This window comes from Rosa rugosa, chromosome 1, assembly GCF_958449725.1.
Source record: "Rosa rugosa chromosome 1, drRosRugo1.1, whole genome shotgun sequence".
Classification (NCBI taxonomy): domain Eukaryota; kingdom Viridiplantae; phylum Streptophyta; class Magnoliopsida; order Rosales; family Rosaceae; genus Rosa; species Rosa rugosa.
Genome location: NC_084820.1, coordinates 25642116 through 25664574, shown reverse-complemented (window position 1 = coordinate 25664574; position 22459 = coordinate 25642116). Strand labels below are relative to the sequence as shown.

Here is a 22459-nt window from a genome sequence, read left to right as displayed (position 1 = left end):
TTTGCTGTATAGCTACTGTAAAAGCAAAAGCAAAAACACACACACTTCCCTCCTCATCTCGCTCTCACCAAAGCTCTTATAAAGTCTACACCTTTTCTTTCTTTTCTTGTATTTGTGTATTTGTTTTGGGCTAACAGTCAAGCTCTGCAATCTTGTTGTGAATCTGAGGACTTTATCTCATGGATGATCGAAAGGAGGTGAGTTCTTTATCTCATTCTAGTTCTTGGTTTTGTTGTTTGGTTTCTGGGGAAAGTTGGGGAAGTTTTGTGTCTGTGTTTATTAGTTTTATGTGTGTTTCTGGGTTGTTTTGATTGAAGTGAGAGAAACAAAGGGAACCCAAGTGAGGAACTTACTTGAATCGCATAAAGTTTGAGCCTTTGGACTCAGAAACCAGTGTGGATTTTCACTTTTTTTTTTCAATGGAGTTTTTGTGGTTTTGATTGTTTGTTTAATCTGTTGGTCAATTTTGGAGAATTTTTGGTGTGAATACTTAAAGTTGCTTTGATTTTGACTTTTGTTGGTACAGTGAGATAGAGGGTACTCATTCATGCATTCAAAGCTTGGAAACGGTCAAAGATTACACCTTTTTTTTATTATTATTAATGTGATTTGGGTGTTTTGAATTTCAATGGGTGTCACGATCAGTTTAGGCTGTTTTGGATCAGTTCAACAATTGGGAAGAATGATTATTGAAGAGTTTAAGAGTTGAAATTCAGGGGTTTGTTGTCAGAGTATGTAACCTGAGAAATAGTCATTACCAATCAAGTTTCTTAAATAGAGTCATTACCAATCAAGTTTCTTTGTTTATTCTTTACCACATAAACCAACATCCTACAGTTTTTGGTCTTACCATTTGACTCTCTTCTGGTTGGTCTTCTGTGAAATTTTTTAATTACAATCACTTCATGCAGTTTTCAATTGTGTGGTTGGAAGTTTTAAAATGGCATGTAATGAATTGTCATTACATGACTCTTCTTTATAACTTGTGTTATCGAGTATTCAATTCTTCATTACCTGAACATCCATGTAAGATGGCTATCTTATGTTAACTTCACCAACATGGATTTTAGTTTGTGGCTTTTGAAGTTACTAATAGTCATTTGTTCCGACTTTGAAAAAGGCCGTTCTTTGTCTTACTGTAAACTGTATAGAGTAATGTTATTGGGTAATGCAGCTAATGCTATAGCTTCAGCGATAAGAATTATCTTGATATTTAAGGTCCAAGTTCAAATCCCACATCCCAAACTGTTATTTGGTAACATTAGATAAAAAAGACTAATAACATATGGATGAGATACAGGCATTGCATCTCTTACATGTGTATATCTAACTCATGTGGATGGTCCAATTTCTTTGAGAGATGTGGCTACCAATGTGGTCTGTAAATATCATCTGGATAGTTTTATTCTATCCTAAATGGTTAAGCACATCGTAATTTGAAATTTTTAGTCTTTTGATGTAATCAATTAAATTGACTTATTACTTTGCTTGACGTAGAAAAATGCCCCATGGTTATCAGTGCCACAATTTGGGGATTGGGATCAGAAGGGCGGCCAAGTGCCAGACTACTCCCTTGATTTCTCCAAGATCAGGGAAATGAGGAAGCAAAACAAGAGAGATGTGTCCAGAGCAAGTCTTGGAAATGAAGAAGAGCTCATTGCCTCAAACACTGTCAATGTGGGTGCTGCCCACAATGACATTCACCACCCTCATTACGATCAGAGCACCCACTCCCCAACTGTAAGATTCCTTTGCTTTCATTTCAGTGCTAGTTTGATGTGATCTATATAATGTATTGGATACAACTATACAAGCAGTAGTTGGTCTGCTTATAAATGGAGAGATGGTGTCTTTATGAACATTATTTATGAGAGATATGCATGTGGTAGCTCTGGTAGATGGTGGGGAAAGCCCTTTATTTAACAAGCTGACTAGACAATGTAGGTGAGTAGGTTGCAACTATCTATACAGTATTGATGTTTTTCTTTTTATTCACCAAGCTAGTTAAAGTAGGTCATGTACTTATATAATTAGGTAGCTGTAGAATCAAATCAAGTTCAGTGCAACAGTGGGTTACAGGTATGGTTGACCATTGATTCCTGTTTTTGTCAAGCATTTTTACTTTGTGCCTTTTGTCTGTTTTATTAGAATAAGGATAAGATAGAGAAAACCATAGTATTGCTGCTGTTGCACAGGTCAGAGCATAAAACACCTGATTTGGTCATAGATTTTATTGCATTTATTACTTTTGTAATGTGCTTTTAGTATGATTCCAAGTTTTCAATTGAATACATTTGTGCTCTCAGCTTGTCGTGCTCTCTTGATGATTTCATTACCATTTACAGAAAGAATTGTAAAAGTGTAGCCAAATTTATTAACTTAAAACATTCTGTGATTTTGATACAAATCCCAGGATGATTATTAAGCCAAAAAGAATTTATCACTCTGTTTCTGGGGGTTTAAAACTTTAGATACTGGGTATAGATCATCTCAGGTCATGGACATAAATAATGCAAATATATCTATTTGATCTTTAATACTCATAAAGGAAATCTAAAATCTTTTTTTTTTCTTTTTTTTAAATTTCTTGATAGGTTCCTGTAAGAAACCCATTATGGTGGGAATCATAAGGTTATCAAATTTTCATATAGAAATGATTAAGAATGTTCGTGTGTATATATTAAGGTCACACTGAATTTTAAAAGTGGTTGCACATGCATAAGATGTTCTAGGCCATAAAAATAATAGGCAATTAAAGAAACAAGAGAAGGATATTCTGTGTATGTTAGGATAAGAATTTATTGAGTGATCCTAGATATCTACATGCAAGACCAAGTGGTGCACATGCAGCACCGGCTTTCTTAGGCAATGCTATTTAAAGGAGATATCATTGTCTGTGGGTCAATACACAAGATTTGTAATTGATGATCTATTTATGTAACCATCCATAAGAGTTTAGTAAATAAAATAATACAGGAATCTTTTTCATAATGTTTCTCATGGCGTCCATGTAAATAATAGCTTTATTGCTCCTCTTCATGTCATTTTGGAAGAAAATATAATGATCTAACTAATAGTGGTCAACTTTTTTATGCCCAGTAATGATGATGAACTCTCCTTGTTTAGTTAATGTTGAGCTACTTATTGATAAAAAAGATCGGTTCTTCACCTGGTTTTGTTCATATGATCGTTTTTTTTTGTTTTTTTTTGTTTTTAACAGGCTCGACGAAGCATATTCAGCTACTTCAACTGTTGCATAAAAGCTTGATGACGTTTGGGAGATAACACTCCTCCTTGTATCTCTTCCACCGTTTCTACTTGTTAATCTCTTCTTTTTCTCACACCAACCTCTCATTTCATAAGGAAAAATGGATGTAATGTATTGCTGGATTTGGTTATTAGCAATCTTTCAAATTTTGTTTTCCTGTGTGTTTCTGCTCTCTGCAACAAACCCTGTACGTAAATGGTTTGTACAAGAGATAAGAGGTTAACCTGAAATTTGGCTTAATACTTCAGCTGAAAGCAATGTTAAATGTTTGACGGTAAAGGTTTAGTCGCATGATTGACTTAATCTTTGAATAGAGCATGCTATCCAAGTGCTCTAATTGTACATTCCTGATGTACACTCTTGTTCATTAATGTTAAGGGAGCAATTTTGTCGCTCCACATTGCAACAGATCCTAACTCCTAACACTTGGATTTAACTTTTACTTGCACCAAGTGAAAGTAAATGCCAACGTCACTCAATGTTATGGTTTGGATCAGCTTAGCTATTGTTTGGATTTGTCCGCTTATTCAAATAGGTCTTGAAACAGCTCAAAGTCCCATTATCACATATTGAGATAGTTCGTCTGCATCACATTAATGTACTCATACTAATTGGGTACAACGCTAGATTAATTATATGCATTGGTAGACTATCTCGGCTTGATTCGAGCTTATAACTATAAGAAGTTAGTCCACTGTTGTAGAAATTTAGTTTACCATTGACGTACCGATGCGGTAATATACCGTGGACTTCTTTTTGATGTAGAACCTCAAAATTGACAGGTACTGCGTAGTTAAGAACATCTTCATCCGGCCATCTCATTTACCAATCTCTATGTTTTAGGCTTTGGGCCAATAATAATGGTGTGTTTGTTCATAAATTAGATGAAAATAGGAAGACTCACTCTAGGGATTGACACACGGGTTTAAGGGGGCGGGGACATGCGAGGCCTACACCATATTGGCATTGCAGGCGCCATTTTCAAATCTCAGACTGAGATTAAATGATGTTTTGTATGTCTTCGTCACCAAGCCGAACAAGAAGGTCACCGATGTGATCTCATAACCTGGATTACTCTCTTTTACGTCCCATGTCATGATAACATCATCACTGCATTATCAAATGAGTTCTCTTAATCCAAACAAGAACGTTTTTCGAGGGTGAACTTTCCTCTAACTTGATATGAAAGTTCAAAATGTGAAGAAAATAACGAAAAATCAAACTTTAATTTGATTTTCAGGTTTACCGAAATTTTTTTCCTACTCCAACCAGGATTGGGATTGGGAGCAAAGGCTCCCTGCTCCATTACTTGCAAGGGCATACAAAAGTTTTCGGCAGAGGGCGGGAATGGCCCCAATCCCTCACCCAATTGTTCGCCCATCATGGAAATTCCGTTCATCCATATGTTATTGGGATTTTGAATTTCAATTATTTCATTGTAATTGACCATTGTAAGGATCGTTATATGGTCTATTATAGAAATTCATGAAGTGGCCGGAGCAAGACGTAGTGTAATAACAGTTTTTGAATTATTGAAAGTTGTCCAACAAGGTAATAACCTATTATTATAGATTTCTATACTCTTCATTAGTCGACCCAAGCATTAGTGTCATGGTCCTCATTGCATATCTTAATCAGGAATTGGGGAGGACAGTACAGTGGCAATTAATAAGTGCTTTTTTTTTTTTTGTGGAAGCTCGAGTTCCCATAAGCTTCGCTGCAATTAATTCCCTGTACCACTAAATGCTTTTTTTTTTTTGGTAAGATGGGGGCCTAAAAAGACCCAAAAACAAGAACACTAACTTAAGGCATTACAAACTTTCCTAGATCTAGGAACTTCACTCAAATCATCAAGGAAGACATTGATAACTTGAGGAGGAGGTTGCTCCATGTCGATAGTGCCTATGTCAGTGTCCAAACTACACTTAGATAGCACATCTGCAACCATGTTAACTTCTCGATACACATGAGCCACAATGCATTCTTCAAATCCAGCTTTCATTTGTAGGCAGCAATCGATAACAATCTTAAGAGGATGAAGGTTATCAACACCATTGTTCAACAACTGAACAATAAATTCTGAATCGCATTCAACTATAATTTTAGGGATATTCAATTGATAAGCCATCTGCAAACCAAGAAGCATCCCCCAAGCCTCAGCCTCAATGACTTTGCCATATCCCATGTATGAAGAAAACCCTTTTATCCAGGTTCCATTCTGATCTCTAAGCACACCCCCAGCACCAATGTTACCAGAATTGGATTTAGCTCCATCAACATTGAGTTTTACCCATCCTACATCAGGTTTTGACCATTTTAAATCAATAACAGATTCGCTGCAATTAATTCCCTGTACCACTAATTGCTTTGGGGGAGAAGAACTGACACCTCCCACGTACTGTTATTAGAATTGCCATACACCGACCAACTAGTTGAAGGGTTATTTGGTTTCCTGGTAGTTTTGGGATTATTGATGATTGGGTTTCAGTTTCAGTTTAAATAAGTCCCTAGTCTTCAGGAGGTTGTTCACAACTTTGACACTTTCTTCAGGGATTTCTGTTTTGATTTTTCCTTGTTGCATCTACCACGTTTCTGTAAACGTGGGCTGCTTTCTAGCTATTCTGTTTATTCATGTAAGGCTATAAAATAGCCACTGTTATTCAATAAAGAATCAAGTCATTCAATCCAGTTATTGTGTTTGAGTTCTTTGTTCTCTTGTTCTCATTCTCAACAAACTGGTATCAGAGCCCCCACTGGGCCTGAAAGAAAAGCTGCAGTCTTTTCGAGTGATTTCGAAAACACAGAGTCAGGAAGTGAAAAATGGCAGCAGAGTCAAGTAACTTTGCGCAACCTTGCATCCCAAAGTTTGATGGGGATTATGAGCATTGGAACATGCTAATGGAGAATCTCCTACGTTCAAAGGAGTTTTGGAGTGTTATTGAGACGGGGTATGCAGAACTTGCTACTGGAGAAGTTTTAACTGGTGCACAGAGAAAAACCTTGGAGGAGACAAAGCTAAAGGATCTGAAGGCCAAGAATTATCTTTTCCAATCCATTGACAAGTCTATTCTGAAGACAATTGCTCAGAAGGAGACGGCAAAGCAGCTGTGGGATTCCATGAAGGTCAAGTACCAAGGAAACGCTAGGGTGCAGCGTGCTCAACTTCAAATCCTTCGCAGGAATTTTGAAGTGTTGGAGATGAAACTTGGAGAATCTGTCACAGATTACTTTGCAAGGGTGATGCTGGTGGCAAACGATATGAGGAATCTTGGAGAGAACATGCCTGATGTGAAGATCGTTGAGAAGATCTTGCGCACACTTACTGAGAAGTTCAACTACATAGTTTGTTCGATCGAGGAGTCGAAAGACATCAATCGTCTTTCAGTGGATGAGTTGCAGAGTTCACTACTTGTTCATGAACAAAAGTTCCGAAAGAATGAAGGAGATGACCAAGCACTGAGGGTCTATGATGAAAGAGTTGGAGGAAGAGGCCGAGGAAGAAGCAATTACAGAGGAAGAGGTCGTGGAAGAGGACAAGTGTTTAATAGGGCCACGGTGGAATGCTTCAAGTGCCACAAACTTGGACATTTCCAATATGAATGTCCAAGTTTGAACAAGGAAGCCAATTATGCAGAGCTGAATGAAGAGGATGAGATGCTACTGATGTCGTATGTTGAATTACATGATGTGAAACGGGATGATGCGTGGTTTCTTGACTCAGGGTGCTCCAATCATATGTGTGGATATCGAGGTATGTTTACCAATTTAGATGAAAGTTTTCAACATTCAGATAAGTTGGGAAACAATAGTAGAATGAGTGTGGCTGGAAAAGGGATTGTGAAGCTATTATTGAATGGAGTTAATCATATTGTCAATGAAGTATACTATGTTCCAGAGCTCAAAAATAATCTCTTGAGCATAGGACAACTTCAAGAGAGAGGTTTGGCAATCTTAATTCAGGGAGGAGTCTGTAAGATCTACCATCCAGAGAAGGGTTTAATCATTCAAACCCTAATGAGTGCCAACAGAATGTTCATCCTGCTAGCACAGACTCAAGTTCAAGTCCCTACACAAGCTCAACCAGAGAGATGTTTTCACACAAGCTCTCAAGACCTCTCCTACCTTTGGCATAGACGATATGGCCATTTGAGCTATAAAGGACTAAGAACCCTGCAGTGGAAGAAGATGGTACGTGGACTTCCCCAATTTCCTGCCTCAAGCATGACCTGCACGGATTGTATCAATGGCAAGCAACATAGAGATGCCATGCCGAAGAAAAGCACTTGGAGAGCAAGTCAGAAATTGGAGCTGATTCACGCCGATATTTGCGGTCCTATCTCACCTGAGTCTAATAGTGGAAAGAGGTACACATTGTGTTTCATTGATGATTTTAGTCGGAAATCATGGGTGTTTTTATTGGTTGAAAAGTCGGAGGCACTGAATTGCTTTAAAAGGTTCAAAATAATGGTGGAAAAGGACACAGGGATGCTTGTGAAGTGTTTACGGACTGATAGGGGAGGAGAATTCACTTCCAACGAGTTCAATGAGTTCTGCAGGCGAAAGGGAATCAAGAGGCAGCTGACCACGGCATACACTCCACAACACAATGGTGTAGCCGAAAGGAAAAATAGAACAGTGATGAACATGGTTCGATCGATGCTTTCTGACAAAGGAATTCCGAAGACATTTTGGCCGGAGGCAGTGATTTGGACATTCTATGTTCTAAACAGGTGTCCGACATTGGCAGTAAAAGATATTACACCACAAGAAGCATGGAGCGGGATAAAACCCTCAGTAGATCACTTCCGAGTCTTTGGCTGTTTGGCTCATGTACACATTCCAGATGTGAAAAGAGGTAAGCTTGATAATAAAAGTTTTCCTTGTGTATTTTTGGGAGTTAGCAAGGAGTCAAAGGGGTATAGATTGTTTGATCCTATCACTAAGAAGATTGTAGTGAGTAGGGATGTGGTTTTCGAAGAAGAAAAACAGTGGGATTGGGATGTGTCTTATGAGAAGCAAATTCTTTTAGACTTGGATTGGGGTGAGAATGAAGAAAACAGTGAGGTAGATAGGGAGAGTGATGGTGGAGGTGAAGATGTTAATAATGGTGAGGAGAGAAACAGTGGTGTAGAGATTGGTGAGGGAGATAGAACTAGAGATGAAGTAGGGGAAGATGAAGGGAGAGAGAGGGGTCCTCCGGTGTGGATGCAAGATTATGTTACTGGGGAAGGATTATCTGAAGATGAAGCAAACATGGCATTAGTTGTGTCAACTGATCCTATTCATTTCGAAGAGGCAGTAAAGAATGCAAATTGGAGATGTGCTATGGACTGTGAAATCAATTCCATAGAGAAGAACAAGACTTGGTCACTCACTGAGCTACCGGTTGGAGCAAAAAAAATCGGAGTGAAGTGGGTGTACAAAACGAAGTACAATGAGCATGGGGACATTGATAAGCACAAGGCAAGGCTAGTTGCTAAAGGGTACTCACAAAAGTATGGCATAGACTACACGGAGGTTTTTGCACCGGTGGCAAGGTTGGATACGGTGAGGATGATTATTGCTTTAGCAGCGCAGAAAAGCTGGAAAATCTTTCAGTTGGATGTCAAATCGGCCTTTCTTCATGGTGAGCTGAACGAAGATGTCTATGTTGAACAACCGAAGGGTTATGAGAAAAGGGGCAGCGAACATCTAGTTTACAAGTTGCATAAAGCTTTGTATGGATTAAAGCAAGCTCCACGAGCTTGGTTTAGCCGAATCGAAGCACACTTCATCAATGAAGGTTTCCAAAGGTGTGACAGCGAGCAGACATTGTTCACTAAGAAAAGCAGAGAAGGAAAGATCATCATTGTAAGTGTTTATGTTGATGATTTAATATTTACTGGTGATGATGAAATTATGTTGTCTGAGTTCAAGAGTTCCATGATGAGAGAGTTCGACATGTCGGACTTGGGGAAGATGCTTTTTTTCCTTGGGATTGAAGTGTTACAGAGGTCAGATGGTATCTACATATGCCAAAAGAAATATGCACTGGAAGTTTTGAAGAGGTTTGGTATGATGGAGAGCAATTCAGTTAATAATCCAATAGTTCCTGGATGCAAAATCAACAAAGATGAAGACGGCATTACGGTGGATGAAACGTACTACAAGCAATTGGTGGGCAGTTTGATGTATCTCACGGCCACAAGACCGGATATGATGTTTGTCACTTGCCTCATAAGTAGATACATGTCTAAACCTACAGAGCTTCATCTACAAGTAGCAAAAAGGGCACTTCGATATTTGAGAGGGACTGTAAACTTTGGAATTCATTACAAGAAAGGAGGAAATGGTGAATTGCTTGCATTTACAGATAGCGACTATGCTGGAGATATGGAGGATAGGAAGAGTACAAGTGGGTATGTATTTTTGCTGAGCTCTGGAGCAGTTTTGTGGAGTTCAAAGAAGCAGCCAATAGTGACTTTATCAACCACAGAGGCAGAATTTGTGGCAGCTGCAATGTGTGCTTGTCAAGCTCTCTGGATAAAAAGGATTTTGAATGAATTGGGGCATTCTGATGGAGGGTGCACACATGTAAGATGTGACAACAGCTCAACTATCAAACTGTCTAAGAATCCGGTGATGCACGGGCGTAGCAAGCATATCGATGTGAGGTATCATTTCTTGAGAAATCTTACTAAGGAAGGTACGATTGCTTTGGTTCATTGTGGAAGTCAGGATCAGGTGGCAGATTTGATGACCAAACCACTGAAGCTCGATGCTTTTCTGAAGTTAAGAGAGTTGCTGGGTGTTGGAAAAGTTCCTGATGTAAACTGACTGCAATTTCCAGTAAGTTTAAGGGAAGGATTGAAGGGTTATTTGGTTTCCTGGTAGTTTTGGGATTATTGATGATTGGGTTTCAGTTTCAGTTTAAATAAGTCCCTAGTCTTCAGGAGGTTGTTCACAGCTTTGACACTTTCTTCAGGGATTTCTGTTTTGATTTTTCCTTGTTGCATCTACCACGTTTCTGTAAACGTGGGCTGCTTTCTAGCTATTCTGTTTATTCATGTAAGGCTATAAAATAGCCACTGTTATTCAATAAAGAATCAAGTCATTCAATCCAGTTATTGTGTTTGAGTTCTTTGTTCTCTTGTTCTCATTCTCAACACTAGTGCGCAGTCTACGTAGATTTGATAATATAAATCAATATTGCTATTCTGGTTTTAACTACATCATCGTAGAGGTATTCTATAATCTTCAATATCCCATTAGTACGTCGACCGGCCATGGATTTTCTTTCCACTCCTTTACCTCCCATTGCAATAGGTTTATTAGCAGTACTTGTTTTGGCAGTAATCTTTCTGCGGAAGAACAACAAGAAATACCCTCCTGTTGCCGGAACTGTCATACACCAACTGATCAATGTTCCAAGGCTGCACCATTACATGACTGAGCTTGCATGCAAGTACAAAACTTATAGGATGCTCGACTTGTTCAGATATGCTGTCTACACTGCAGGATCTGCAAATGTTGAATACATTCTTAAAACAAACTTTGCAAACTATGGCAAGGTATGTAAAGGATCGGAGAAATTAATCTATTCTATTTTGAATTTTTCAATATAGTCTTTTGTGTCACACATTGGAAGACAGAACAGTGTTAGAGTGTTTATAAGTGTTATTGAACTCTCAACTAGTAGAGGAAGTCACTTGAGTAAGGTGAAGCTAGTTGAATAATATTTAACTTTGCACGTACACCATTCTTGCTACTTCACTTCTTCTTGATCATTCTCTGTAGGGATTGTACCTGTACAACATTCTGTCAGATGTTTTGGGTGACGGGATCGTCGCTGTGGATGGAGAAAAATGGCGGCATCAGAGGAAGGCAGCAAGCTCTCAATTCTCAACCAAAGTACTTAGAGACTTCAGCAGTGAAATCCTCAAAACCAATGCAGTAAAGCTTGCTATGATAATCTCTGAAGCTGTAACCCGCGATGCAGCAATAGAGATCCAAGTGAGTTTGCAATATGTGTCAAAAAAATTACATAGCACTGCTGTTTTGTTTGTTATGCAGATAGATTAATGTGCGGTTTGTTGGAAGGATTTGTTTACAAAAGCAACCTTTGACTCGATCGTCAAGGTTCTACTTGGTATCGATCTAGACACCATGTGTGGAATAAATAATGAAGAAAGTATCCAGTTTGCGAAGGCTTATGAAAGAGCCATCGAAGCTGTCCTGTATCGGATTGCTGACATCTCTTGGAGGATCAAACGATTCTTAAACATTGGAAGGGAAGCAGTGATAAGGAATAATATGAAAGTGGTGGATCAATTCTTATACAAACTAGTAAACAGCAAGATTGAAACAATCGGTAATTCAGAAGATGAGCCATCTGTGAGTTACCTCCAGGCTATCTGTCTCGTCTAAATTGAATTGATATAGCGCGCATTTAATTAATGTAGCTGATATGTTGAGGTTAATTGGCAGTTAAAGAAAAGAGACTTTATCTTAAGGCTATTGGAAACCAGAGAAGCTGATCCAAAATACTTGAGAGACATGGTCCTTTTTTTTATAATTGGCGGAAAAGACACAACAGCTAGTGGTCTTTCATGGTTTCTTTATATGATGTGCAAGCATCTTCAAATACAAGAAAAGATCGCACAGGAAGTTAGAGAAGCAACAGGTCTGAATAATACTTCAAGCGCCGACGAAATTGCAGCCAACCTTACTGAAGAATCGCTTAACAAAATGCAATATCTCCATGCATCTTTGACCGAGACACTAAGACTCTATCCGGCCTGCTGTTCCAATGGTAACTTACAGATTGAATAAATGTACTGCATAATATCAAGGCCGGCTAATATTCTTTTTGCAGTTTAGGATTTGAGTTGCTCCATTACTTCTTAGTTAATAATTTTGATGTGCTTTCATTCGTTCATAGGATGCGAGAGTTTGTTTTTCTGATGATACATTGCCAGATGGGTTTAGTATTAAAAAACGAGAATTGGTGGTATACCAAGCTTATGCAATGGGCCGGATGAAATTTCTATGGGGTGATGATGCAGAAGAGTTTCGGCCAGACCGATGGCTTGACGAAAATGGCATTTTTCAAGAAGAAAGCCCTTTCAAATTCACAGCCTTCCATGTAAGAAATCTAAATAAAAACAAATTTGTTATTTGCTAGATAATCGCTGAGTTATCAGATACTAACTAATGACATTTTATGAATACGTAGGCCGGTCCAAGAATTTGTTTAGGAAAAAAATATGGTTACATGCAGATGCAGATCTTTTCAGCTGTGCTTTTAGGTTGCTACAAATTCGAGATGAGTGATGAGAAAAAAGAGGTCAACTACAAGACAACGATGACCCTCCATATCGATGGAGGTCTTCATGTTAATGCCTCTCCAAGAGTTTGAGCATGAAGAAAGTTGGATTATATGTTTTGTTTCACACATCTTTCACTGCAATAAAACTCTATTGCCTATTAGATAATGTTTATCGTGCAATAAACATGTATTGTTGCTTTCTCCTTGAGTCCTTGTGACAATAAAAGCTTCTTTATGCTCCCACTTTTATCAGAGATGTCATTTTTAATGATTTTTGTCGCTGATGTTTCAATGATTTTTTTTTTTTTTTTAAATTAAAAGAGGTGGGCTTCAAATTGGAAAAAACATACGGCACCTAATTGCAGTTTAGATATTGTTTTTGGGAATAACCAGAATCACAGCTAGAAAAGAGAAATTTCCAAAGCACAGAAGAAAACGGGCTCAAATACGACATCCACAGATGAGCCAAATTATTAATACCATGTTGCTATTTTAGCTGGTATAGGATTTCGGCAAATGGGGCAACAAGAACAATGCAAGCTCCATGGAAAACGTGCAAGCAAGGCAGTCGACTAGCATCAAGTTCAATCTCATACTTATCCATACAAACGCAACATTTCCCGTGTTTTGTACGTTTAAAATGGCGTCTGGGACCATCTATACAGTGGTAAACCGTAACCACATCACATCGGTTCACAACAATCACACGATTAGGAGGTAAGGGAAAGGAGCCGATCGAGTCATGAACCAACTTGATTATTTTGTCCACAATAATAGGAAGCATTTTTTCTTTATCTAATGGAGGGAAATGGGTGTTAACAAAGTCCACAATCAAGCATACCGAATGAGATTGCATAATACTTGTAGTATCCTCGCCATATAACTCAGAAGCATGGATGGTAATGACCTTTTCACTTTGGGGGAGATAAAAACTTTCAAGAACTTCACTGTCTTCATTATCTGATCCAAAAGCGTGTTCGTTTTCTTTGGTGAATTCAAATCGAATCTGAAGCTCGTCATCACTTGGTGGAATCTTAACAGAGCTATCAACATTACTGCATGGTACAGTCCTCCATACTGTTGAGATTCTATGGGAAGAGCGGATTTGATGCATGCGTTGTCTTGAACGATGGGATATGATCTGACCTACTCGACATCAAATACCTTGCACGTTTTGCTCAGCTATAAGCTACCGCTTTAGTTCAACAGGCTTGATATCCTAAAACCCTGAAACTTCAAAAATATCAAATAATCCCCAGAACAAGTTCGATTGTTTCCACCTGGAATTTCTTGAGCAACTCTGAGCCAACTGGAGGAATCCAAAATCAGATGGATTAATTGTGAAGAAACAAGCAAGGAGTGATTTTGAATCTTTCTCTAAAGATGCCAAGCAGCAAGGGTTTATGCTAAAAATCCTGCTCGGATACATGTTGGGGACCTGCACTGTAGATATTGTTGGTGACGAGCTACTTTAGGTAAGTCGGAATCTCCCATTTACACAGGGAAAAGTCATGCTACGCGTTGCTACCGAACGTGGGGTAATTCTTTTATTATGCCCAAAAAAATAAAATAAAGGTGATAAATATTTACTTGGCTCTTGTTGTCTGGTAACTCAATGCCCCAAGAGAATCTATAGAAATGATTGCAAGCCTTCTATGGATATTCTTGAGGCAATTATCAACACTGTTAGAAGCAAATTATTATCCCTGAATCTAATGCATTCTTCAACTAATCATGCTGTTATCGTGGAATGGAGAATCAACACCTCCTCTTGAAGGCTTCGGTTTTGTGTTCTGCCCTTTGGATTTTGCAAGTTGTTTTTCGATTTGTTTTAGGCTTGTTGCTTCTGTTTAGTTTGTTTGCCTTCTATAGGCCGAATTTGCTTGGTTTGTTCCTTTCGTTCTTCTAAAATATTTGATTTTCCTAAAAAAAAAATAAAAAATAAAAAACCTCAATGCCCCATCCTAACTGCACATCACCCTCCTGCCAAAAACAAAAAATAAAAAATGCACATCACTGTCCATCTACTTTTTACATAAGGGAATAAAATCTTTGATCGTTAGGTCCGTATTGGTCATTACACATTAGTACGAGGACCTCCAGCTTGTGATAGTAGTGACAACTCAAAACTAATGCAACAAGTTTTTACTTTTCTCATCAAGAAAATAAAAGAGCCAAGTTGTTGCTTAACTCATAGCAAAGAACTAAATATCATAACAAGAAAAGTCAAAAAGTTCCTTCCGTATATGCGCAATCTTTCAACCTCATAGTAGATGATATTCATTAGTATCACAAAGAACACACTACCAAGAATAGCTTTGATCACAAAAAGGTGCAGTAAGATTCCCTGATATCACTTAACAAGCTGCCTTAAACTTTGACTACCCTTACCACTAAAAGAACAGACAAAAAGAGTGCTGTATACTCTGCAAAGTACAAGCGATGGGACTCGAAAGCTTTAGTCCTACAAACGGCATCTTGATGCTAAGGTTGCACATATTTCTGAGTACCTGCCAAATCACACCTTTTTGATAATCTGAACAACATCCTCATCTTCAAGCACATGCTCCTGTTGCCAAACCAACACAATACATGCATTTGATTAACACAAGGAATATTTATTAATTTTAATAAATGAAGTACAAGCAAACAGAAGAGATAACATGCTGAATTGAGATAAAATCAACCTTTCCAACTCTTTGGGGCTTGTGTTTCGCGCTAGACCCCCAAACCAGAGCACTGCAACAAAAAAGTGCAATGTTAACTTTCATGACTAAAGATGGGGTATATTGATAGCCCCTGATCCAAAACTCTGTCAGTTTTAATGTTCTCATTACCATTTTGGATATCTAATAGTGATAGTCCTCAATGACTTCGAACTATACCTTCTATTTAATATCATTTTATCAATTAAGAGACAAAAGTTTGACTACCGTAGTCTAAGCAGATATTGTATTCAACAGTAATCTGGTACGGCAAAATGGGCGGTTTTCCTGTATGCTCTTTCTCCTTCTATTTGTTAGACCATAAGAAAAAAAAAGATAAAAAAGAAGAAGGGAAAACCATAACTGCACTGAATCTAACAAATAGAAGGAGAAAGAGCATACAGGAAAACAATGCTAATGCCACTGAAGACATAGAATATATCAATCCCACATTTTGGAATGTTTAAAAAAGTTGTAGGATGTGCATATCAACAGAACAAAAGAGATGAGAAAAACTTGCAATGTCCAAGAAGTAACATAAAGCCATCAAATCGAAACCTTAATACGAAAATCAACCAACTCAAAGCTGACAGAAGATGCCAAGAATACAATATTTCCTTTCTAGAGGTTTTTGTTGACTTTTTTAGATTAAGGAAAGATGGAAAAACCCTTAATATCCAAGAAGTAACCTAACATCGTCAACTTTGAAACTGTAGTTTTGCACAGATAACGAGACAACTATAGAAAATACCTTTTCCCATTGCCAGAGCATTATCAACGAAAAAAAAAATGGAACTAGGAAATTCTAGGAGAGGATACTTACTATTTGAATTGTTTAATAAAATCTTTATGAATTCGCTCACAGAAATCCTCAACTGTCCTTGTCTTAGATGATAGGATCACAGGGTCTTCATAATCTGGATTCATCCCTTTAGGTTTCGTGTATATGCGAGTTAAATTGAGATACTCCCATATCTTCTCCAGCAAACCGTCAAGGTTCCACTCTAGGTGAGCACTGCAGATGAGTCATGGCAAATGCAATTACAAGTCAAGAAACTACTAAAATAGTAATGCCAGAAATATGAACCTGCACAATTCAAGTCGAAATTAACAGATGATTACAAGCTAGAACTATTGACTAAACTCATTAAAAACAACTTATTCCTTATTTTCATGCTTTGTATACTAACAGTATGATTGAACACAAAACCTGGTGCTTAATGTAGTTATAATAAACATAACAAGGTTTCTTAATCACTACATACTTTACAATGATAAAGAAAATTCTAATAACTGACACATGGTAGAATTGTCATACTTTGGAATAGTTCTCTCGCAGAAATTTTTGGAAACTGGGCCATTTTCTCCAGCAGGCCATTAAAGTTTCCAAGATACTAATCACAACACTAAGCTTAAGTCTTCAAGGAGAAATAGAACATTCAATATTTTCTTACTTTCATAATTAGATTAGCAACAATAATTCACTGCAGAATTATTAAATTTGGTCATACGTAAAAAGTTACCTGACTGGAGAGTAGTGAGGAAGTTTATCCAAAATCTCAAGCTCTTCAAGAGTAATCTGATCAATCTTGTTCACAGCATAGATGCAGGGCATGTATACCCTACTGCCTTCAATTACATCTATGAGGTCATCGGCAGTTGCATCAAACCTAAGAGTGATATCAGCATTGTGAATTCTATATTCACTACAAATCGCCTTCACGGTTTCAAGATCCAAATGTGTGTTGGTAACCGTTGAAGTGAAATTGATCCCACCCTTCTCTTTCTTCCTGAAGGTCAGATTAGGTGGTTCCTTGTTTAACCTGCTCAGAATAAGCATTTAGCCAATCATATGAAGTAGAAAATCTCTAAGAGGATCTAGAAGAAAAAAGGCTCTAGAGACCTTGACCAAAGATTACATATACATGTACATGCATCTTAGTGAGCATTTACCTACATGTGTTTGTGTGCATGGAGACAACCGACTGAGTTTTTTGTTTTTTTTTTTTTTTTTTTGGGTTTGTTTGTTTAAGTAGCTCAAAGGCGTATGCACCAAAAGAAAAATGTAATGGCAATATGCTATGTTCAGTGACTGAAAAAGTGACAAGCTCCTGTTGTTCAAACCCGCGGAGAAAAAAAAAAAGAAAGAAAAAGCCATTCGAAAAGCAGTATGCACTATAGCTTCTAAACCTTTTGAAGACACCTGAAGCGGTTTTCAAAACCAGATAGAGTTAGGTACTTTCTCAAGAATATGTATTCAACAGAAGAGCGGGTATGAGGTCCTAGGCAGGTTTCATATACAACTTCTGTTTTCAAAAAATGGGAGACAATTGGTAAATCAATACTTCATAAAGACTGGAAAATGAAATTTCTATATTGTAAACAAAAGGTACCATACTACACCACATTATTAAAAGCTAGCATATTTCGATTCAGGACTGATAAAGGACAACTTCTGAAAGTCACGTACACATACACATGTTATCTTATTGTTTGTATGAAAGGACAACATTGACAATGCATTGATGCTTTTAAGATCTGACAAATATTGTTAACATCAAACTTATACAGATTTACAAACTTATATGAAAGTTAAACCTATACAGACAAAAACAATGGGAACAACAAAGATTACCTTATGCCAAATCCCTCAAGCTCTTTCTCAATTAGACGTTTGTGAGTTATTGGCTTTATTGCATCTAGAACAATTAATATGCAATTGCATGTCCTAGCAGTGCTGATAACCTGGATGACATAAAGCCATAAAGGCCAAATGAACACAAACAAACTCAGAAAGGATAAACACTTGTTTTCTATCCTAACAATACAATATCAGGCATATCTCAATCCTCAAGCCTTTGTTATTGCAAATCTAACTAAACATATCAATGGCATTCATAAAGAAAGCTGCATGTATCACAGGCAGTTTTTACAAAATATATTGGTTACTATCTTCATAACTATCGACATCATTTTTAAGCTAGCCTATAGGTTTAAACAACCAAAACCAATCTTTCTGTTAGCAATGAAGATATGATATAAGAAGACAATGTTCAACATTTGTTTGTTTGGCAATTTTTAGTCTATTCATTAACCACAAACTGTACTTCTTTTGCATGAGCAAATGAGGGCTAAAGGGACCCAAGTGGGCTCCGGTTAGCCCCCAATGGAATTACATTAGGGGATCTTTCATATAGGAGCATTTAATTCATCTAAGTGGATTTTAGTTTTGATTTACTTCCACTCTCCCTTTCATCTACAATTCTGTTTTTCTCATTTCTCTCATCTCTCCCCTTTACTTCTTTACTGGGGACAAAAATCATAGGGGTCAGCGGAATGCAGATATCATACACTGAAGTGGTTATAATGAATAAATGCATTGAAATTTATCATATATGGTCTTCTCAAAATAAATGTGGGATAAATTTCCACACATTACCTGTCTTCCTCTACCCTTTCCGTCCTTTGCACCCTCAATAATTCCAGGGAGATCCAACAGCTGCAAATTAGAGAATGAGAATTGCAACAGTTAAAAAACAAAAACTAACAATAGGGGAACCCCATGAGCCTGTATCAACAAGTGAAAAATGAGCGACATGATTTCAAAAAACTCGGCCCCCATGAAATCCAGGACATACATTTTGAAAGATAAAGATATATTGTCAAGGCATGATCCAACATAATCTAGATAATTACTTATATGTGTGTATATATATTATGTACATCGCAGCCTAACATATATTCTGCTGTAAGTGGTGGCTACTAAGAACGGCACAGCCCACTCATAAACTACAAAATTGTTATATTCTACATGTGTGGGTTGCATGTCTATTAGAGTGTAGGAATGTGGTATAAATAGTGTTGTACATATAGTTTTGCTACAAGAATACAATGAAAATGACTTCTGAAAAACTCAACATAATAACCATGAATAACAAAAAGAAGCAAAGGTAACAAAAATCTAGAAAAACAAGTAGCTTAATTAGCAGCCACCCACCTCAGCTTTTACCTACAATTGTGGTTCACCATTCACAAAATCATTTCCTTTTGTTTTTGAAGTCAAAAATTAAATTGAAAATCCAAATACAAGCAGAAATACATTGAGAATATGCACATTTCTTTTCAATTGTCAAATCTCCTCTAAAAGAGCCATATATAGCTGACGAAAAAGACTACAAAAATTGTTGACTTTTAGACCATAAAACACTTTATACAGCTCGTGGAACACCAAAAGCCGATATATTTTATTGAATTTTCTAATTTTCCGACTCAGTCATTCATGAAACAAAACCTCTCAAAGATTTTTGAGTTCCAAAAATCATGTTATAGGAACGGGAATTTGGGAAGCTTATGTTGGGGAAAATTTATATATACAAAAGCATGATTATAGGTGTGAATGTCATATGCATGTTGACAGTTGACACACACACAATTGATATACAAGACAATAAGACAGTTATAAATATTGCATAATTAGTTTCTCTTTCTAGAATCTAGATTATTATAACCAAATGGTAATAGGTCATATATAACCAGAAATAATAGAAATACTACCTGAATCTTTGCACCTCGATAGACAATCACACCTGGAATGCAGGTTAAGGTAGTGAATTCATAGGAAGCAACCTGTAAACATACACACCATACAGACTTTAGAAGATCAAGAATTTTAATAAATAGGATATTTCATAATCTTTGGTTACCAATATCTTATTCCAAGGGTGAAGAATGAAAATATCATTCAAATCTCACACAGCAAGCAAGCTTTTAAGTTTCATCACTTGCATACACATTAGTCTCAAATGGAGGAATAAAGAACCCCAACCCCCCAACTCAATTTCTAAAATAGAAGGAAAGTTGCAAAAGACCCAAATTACAAAGAAACTCACAGGAGGAGGCCTAATTTTTGTTCAAATCAATACGTATGTGAAGAAGTGGGGCTGAATGTACTGACCACCTTTTTCTATCATTGGGAAAATAGCTTTGACATAAACTGACACTAATATAAAGGGATGACTCCTAACTTTTGCATCCCATGCTTGTAGTAAAGCATTTTGCTTTTGGAGGGGAAATAGAAAAATGTGGGGAGTTGTTGTATGCTGGCTATTTTATGGGTTGTGCGAATGGCATGAAACAAGAGGGCTTGTGAGAGTGGAAGTGAAGGGCTTGTGAGATAAAGCATGTCTTTAGCATCACTGAGGTCTACATATTCCTGTGAATTTTGGGACGTCATTTCCTGACCCATGCAAAGTGGAAGGCAGCAGTCTCTTAATCCCTCACCTGTCTACTTTAGATAATGTAGTATGTTATTTTGACTTAATATTGTCTCTAAAATTCATTTTTTATGTTGTTTATGGCATCAGGTTGGTTGGAGGTCAGACACATGTTTGAGTGGACATATTGTCCACTATGTTTGCATCAATAACTTTTCAATATAAAAGAATAATTAACCATATAATAAAACATCTAACAGGGGTTTAAGAATATGCACATTTCCATCCAAATATGGATCATGGCTACTCAAAAGATGAGATGGAGTTTAGGAAAGAACAGGACATGTTCCTCATGCACATTAAGGGCTCATTTGGCATTGCTTTTAGAATTGACAAACGCGATCTCAGAATATCAAAAGCACTTTTGGTAGTGTTTGGCACAAGAGCTAAAAGGTGCTTTATATAAAACACTTTTTGAAGAAAAAATTCAAGTGGTAAAAACACTAGTATTTAATTAAAAAAAAAAAAAAAAACCTATGTGTCTCTTACGAAGTTGCTTCCACTGGAGATCCCTAGACTGACAGCTACAGCTTCTAAAAAACAAAAGTTTTGGAACCAGAACCTGACTTTGAAAAAGTACAATATGGTCATCAAACACCAGGCAAAGAATCCCAGCATATTGCATAAAAAGTTAGAAGTCCGAATTTGGCCCAATAGTAGAGACATCAGACATGTCACAGCAGTTAAACATAATAAGTGATCTCAATCAAAGACTATATGCTTCTACTTTACATACAAAAGAAAATTAATGTATCAAACAGATTTGTATAGAATGAGATACTCTACCTCTGAAAAAGTCCCAGTCAATTTATTCAGCAGAGTAGATTTCCCAACTGAAGGGAAACCCACCAAACCAACTCTTGCATCTCCACTTTTAGTGACATCAAAACCGTCACCAGCACCACCACCGCCTTTCGTTGTGGGCTCAAGTAGGTCTCTCCTTAACTTTGCAAGTTTAGCCTAGCAACAAACCAACGAACCATATCAGGATCACTTCTCAAAGGCCAATTAATGACAAATGACACTGCAAAGAAGACAATTAGACTTACCTTCAGCAAACCCAAGTGATGGGCAGTAGCCTTGTTCTTTTGAGTCCTAGCCATCTGCAGTTAAAAAAAAAGAAATACATTAGTATTCTAATTAAATCGCAATAGAGAATTTACAACATCCAGATGCAGCATATTGAAAACAACATAGCACATTTCAACAGTTGATTGAAAAGAAATAAATCAAATAAAAAAACTCGAGTTACAGATATTCATAATCGAACTAAAAAATGTGAAATACAGATCAGGTAGGTTCACAACTAAACCAAAGAAACCAAAATTGGTTTGTTCAAGTTTTATGTTGAATTTAACAATCAGCAGGGCCATTAATTCAACAAGAAAACAAAAGCCACACTCAAATATTTCAATTTCTTGATTAGATTTGAGTGATGGAGATTAAATCCGAACTAGCCTAAGAAGTATCACCGCGTATGCAAATTTGTACAGTTTCCATTCTATTCTACTTGTTATTCGAATTGATTTCTTAACCATCTGAACTAAGCTATGCAAACACAAAACTGAATTAAGCCTCATAATCTCAAACACGAATACAAAGAATGGTTAAAGCCGCCTAAACAGTGCTAGTTTCTTTGAATTTTCACTAACGAAACGGAGCTTAGAGTTCTAGGGTTTCTAATTGGCAGATAAAGAACAAGAGAGATTGCGGTGAAGGAAAAGTACCTCATCTTCGATGTCCTTGATTTTCTGCATAACAGTCGCCATTGTTGAAACAGACTAGCTCAGAGAGAGAGAGAGAGTAGAGGAGTATGGAAGGGTTGTGATCGAACAGTAAAGATTTTGCAGAAGTGGTGCTGCTCTATGAGAGCGAGAGAGAGAGAGAGAGAGACGAAGAAGAAGGC

General features: G+C 37.3%; 2 protein-coding genes and 1 pseudogene across 2 annotated transcripts; 2 read left to right on the top strand and 1 right to left on the bottom strand.

Moving 5' to 3' along the window:
* LOC133724416 (uncharacterized) lies at nt 1-3676 on the top strand. The gene is made up of 3 exons (XM_062151136.1): nt 1-197; nt 1498-1740; nt 3221-3676. Exons 1-3 carry the CDS (start codon nt 180-182, stop codon nt 3266-3268), a joined length of 309 nt encoding a protein of 102 aa, XP_062007120.1. The 5' UTR covers nt 1-179; the 3' UTR covers nt 3269-3676.
* A 6717-nt stretch (nt 3677-10393) lies between these two features.
* On the top strand, nt 10394-12812 carry LOC133717751 (cytochrome P450 704C1-like; annotated as a pseudogene).
* Nucleotides 12813-14803: 1991 nt separating this feature from the next.
* Nucleotides 14804-22459, bottom strand: LOC133724415 (developmentally-regulated G-protein 3). Its single transcript, XM_062151135.1, has 10 exons — nt 22281-22459; nt 21603-21656; nt 21340-21513; nt 19835-19906; nt 18720-18779; nt 17916-18025; nt 16804-17103; nt 16104-16295; nt 15263-15314; nt 14804-15144 (listed from the first exon to the last, which is right to left on the bottom strand). The coding sequence occupies exons 1-10, from the start codon at nt 22320-22322 to the stop codon at nt 15094-15096; spliced, it is 1107 nt and encodes a 368-aa protein (XP_062007119.1). The 5' UTR covers nt 22323-22459; the 3' UTR covers nt 14804-15093.

Coding starts and splice junctions, on each gene's coding strand:
- LOC133724416 (XM_062151136.1), top strand. Junction 1,741..3,220: donor AGAGCACCCACTCCCCAACT/GTAAGATTCCTT, acceptor TGTTTTTAACAG/GCTCGACGAAGCATATTCAG.
- LOC133724415 (XM_062151135.1), bottom strand. CDS start 22,322: ATGGCGACTGTTATGCAGAAAATCAAGGACATCGAAGATGAG. Junction 19,907..21,339: donor TGACTGGGACTTTTTCAGAG/GTAGAGTATCTC, acceptor GTATGTTTACAG/GTTGCTTCCTATGAATTCAC. Junction 18,780..19,834: donor ATCGAGGTGCAAAGATTCAG/GTAGTATTTCTA, acceptor TCTAATTTGCAG/CTGTTGGATCTCCCTGGAAT.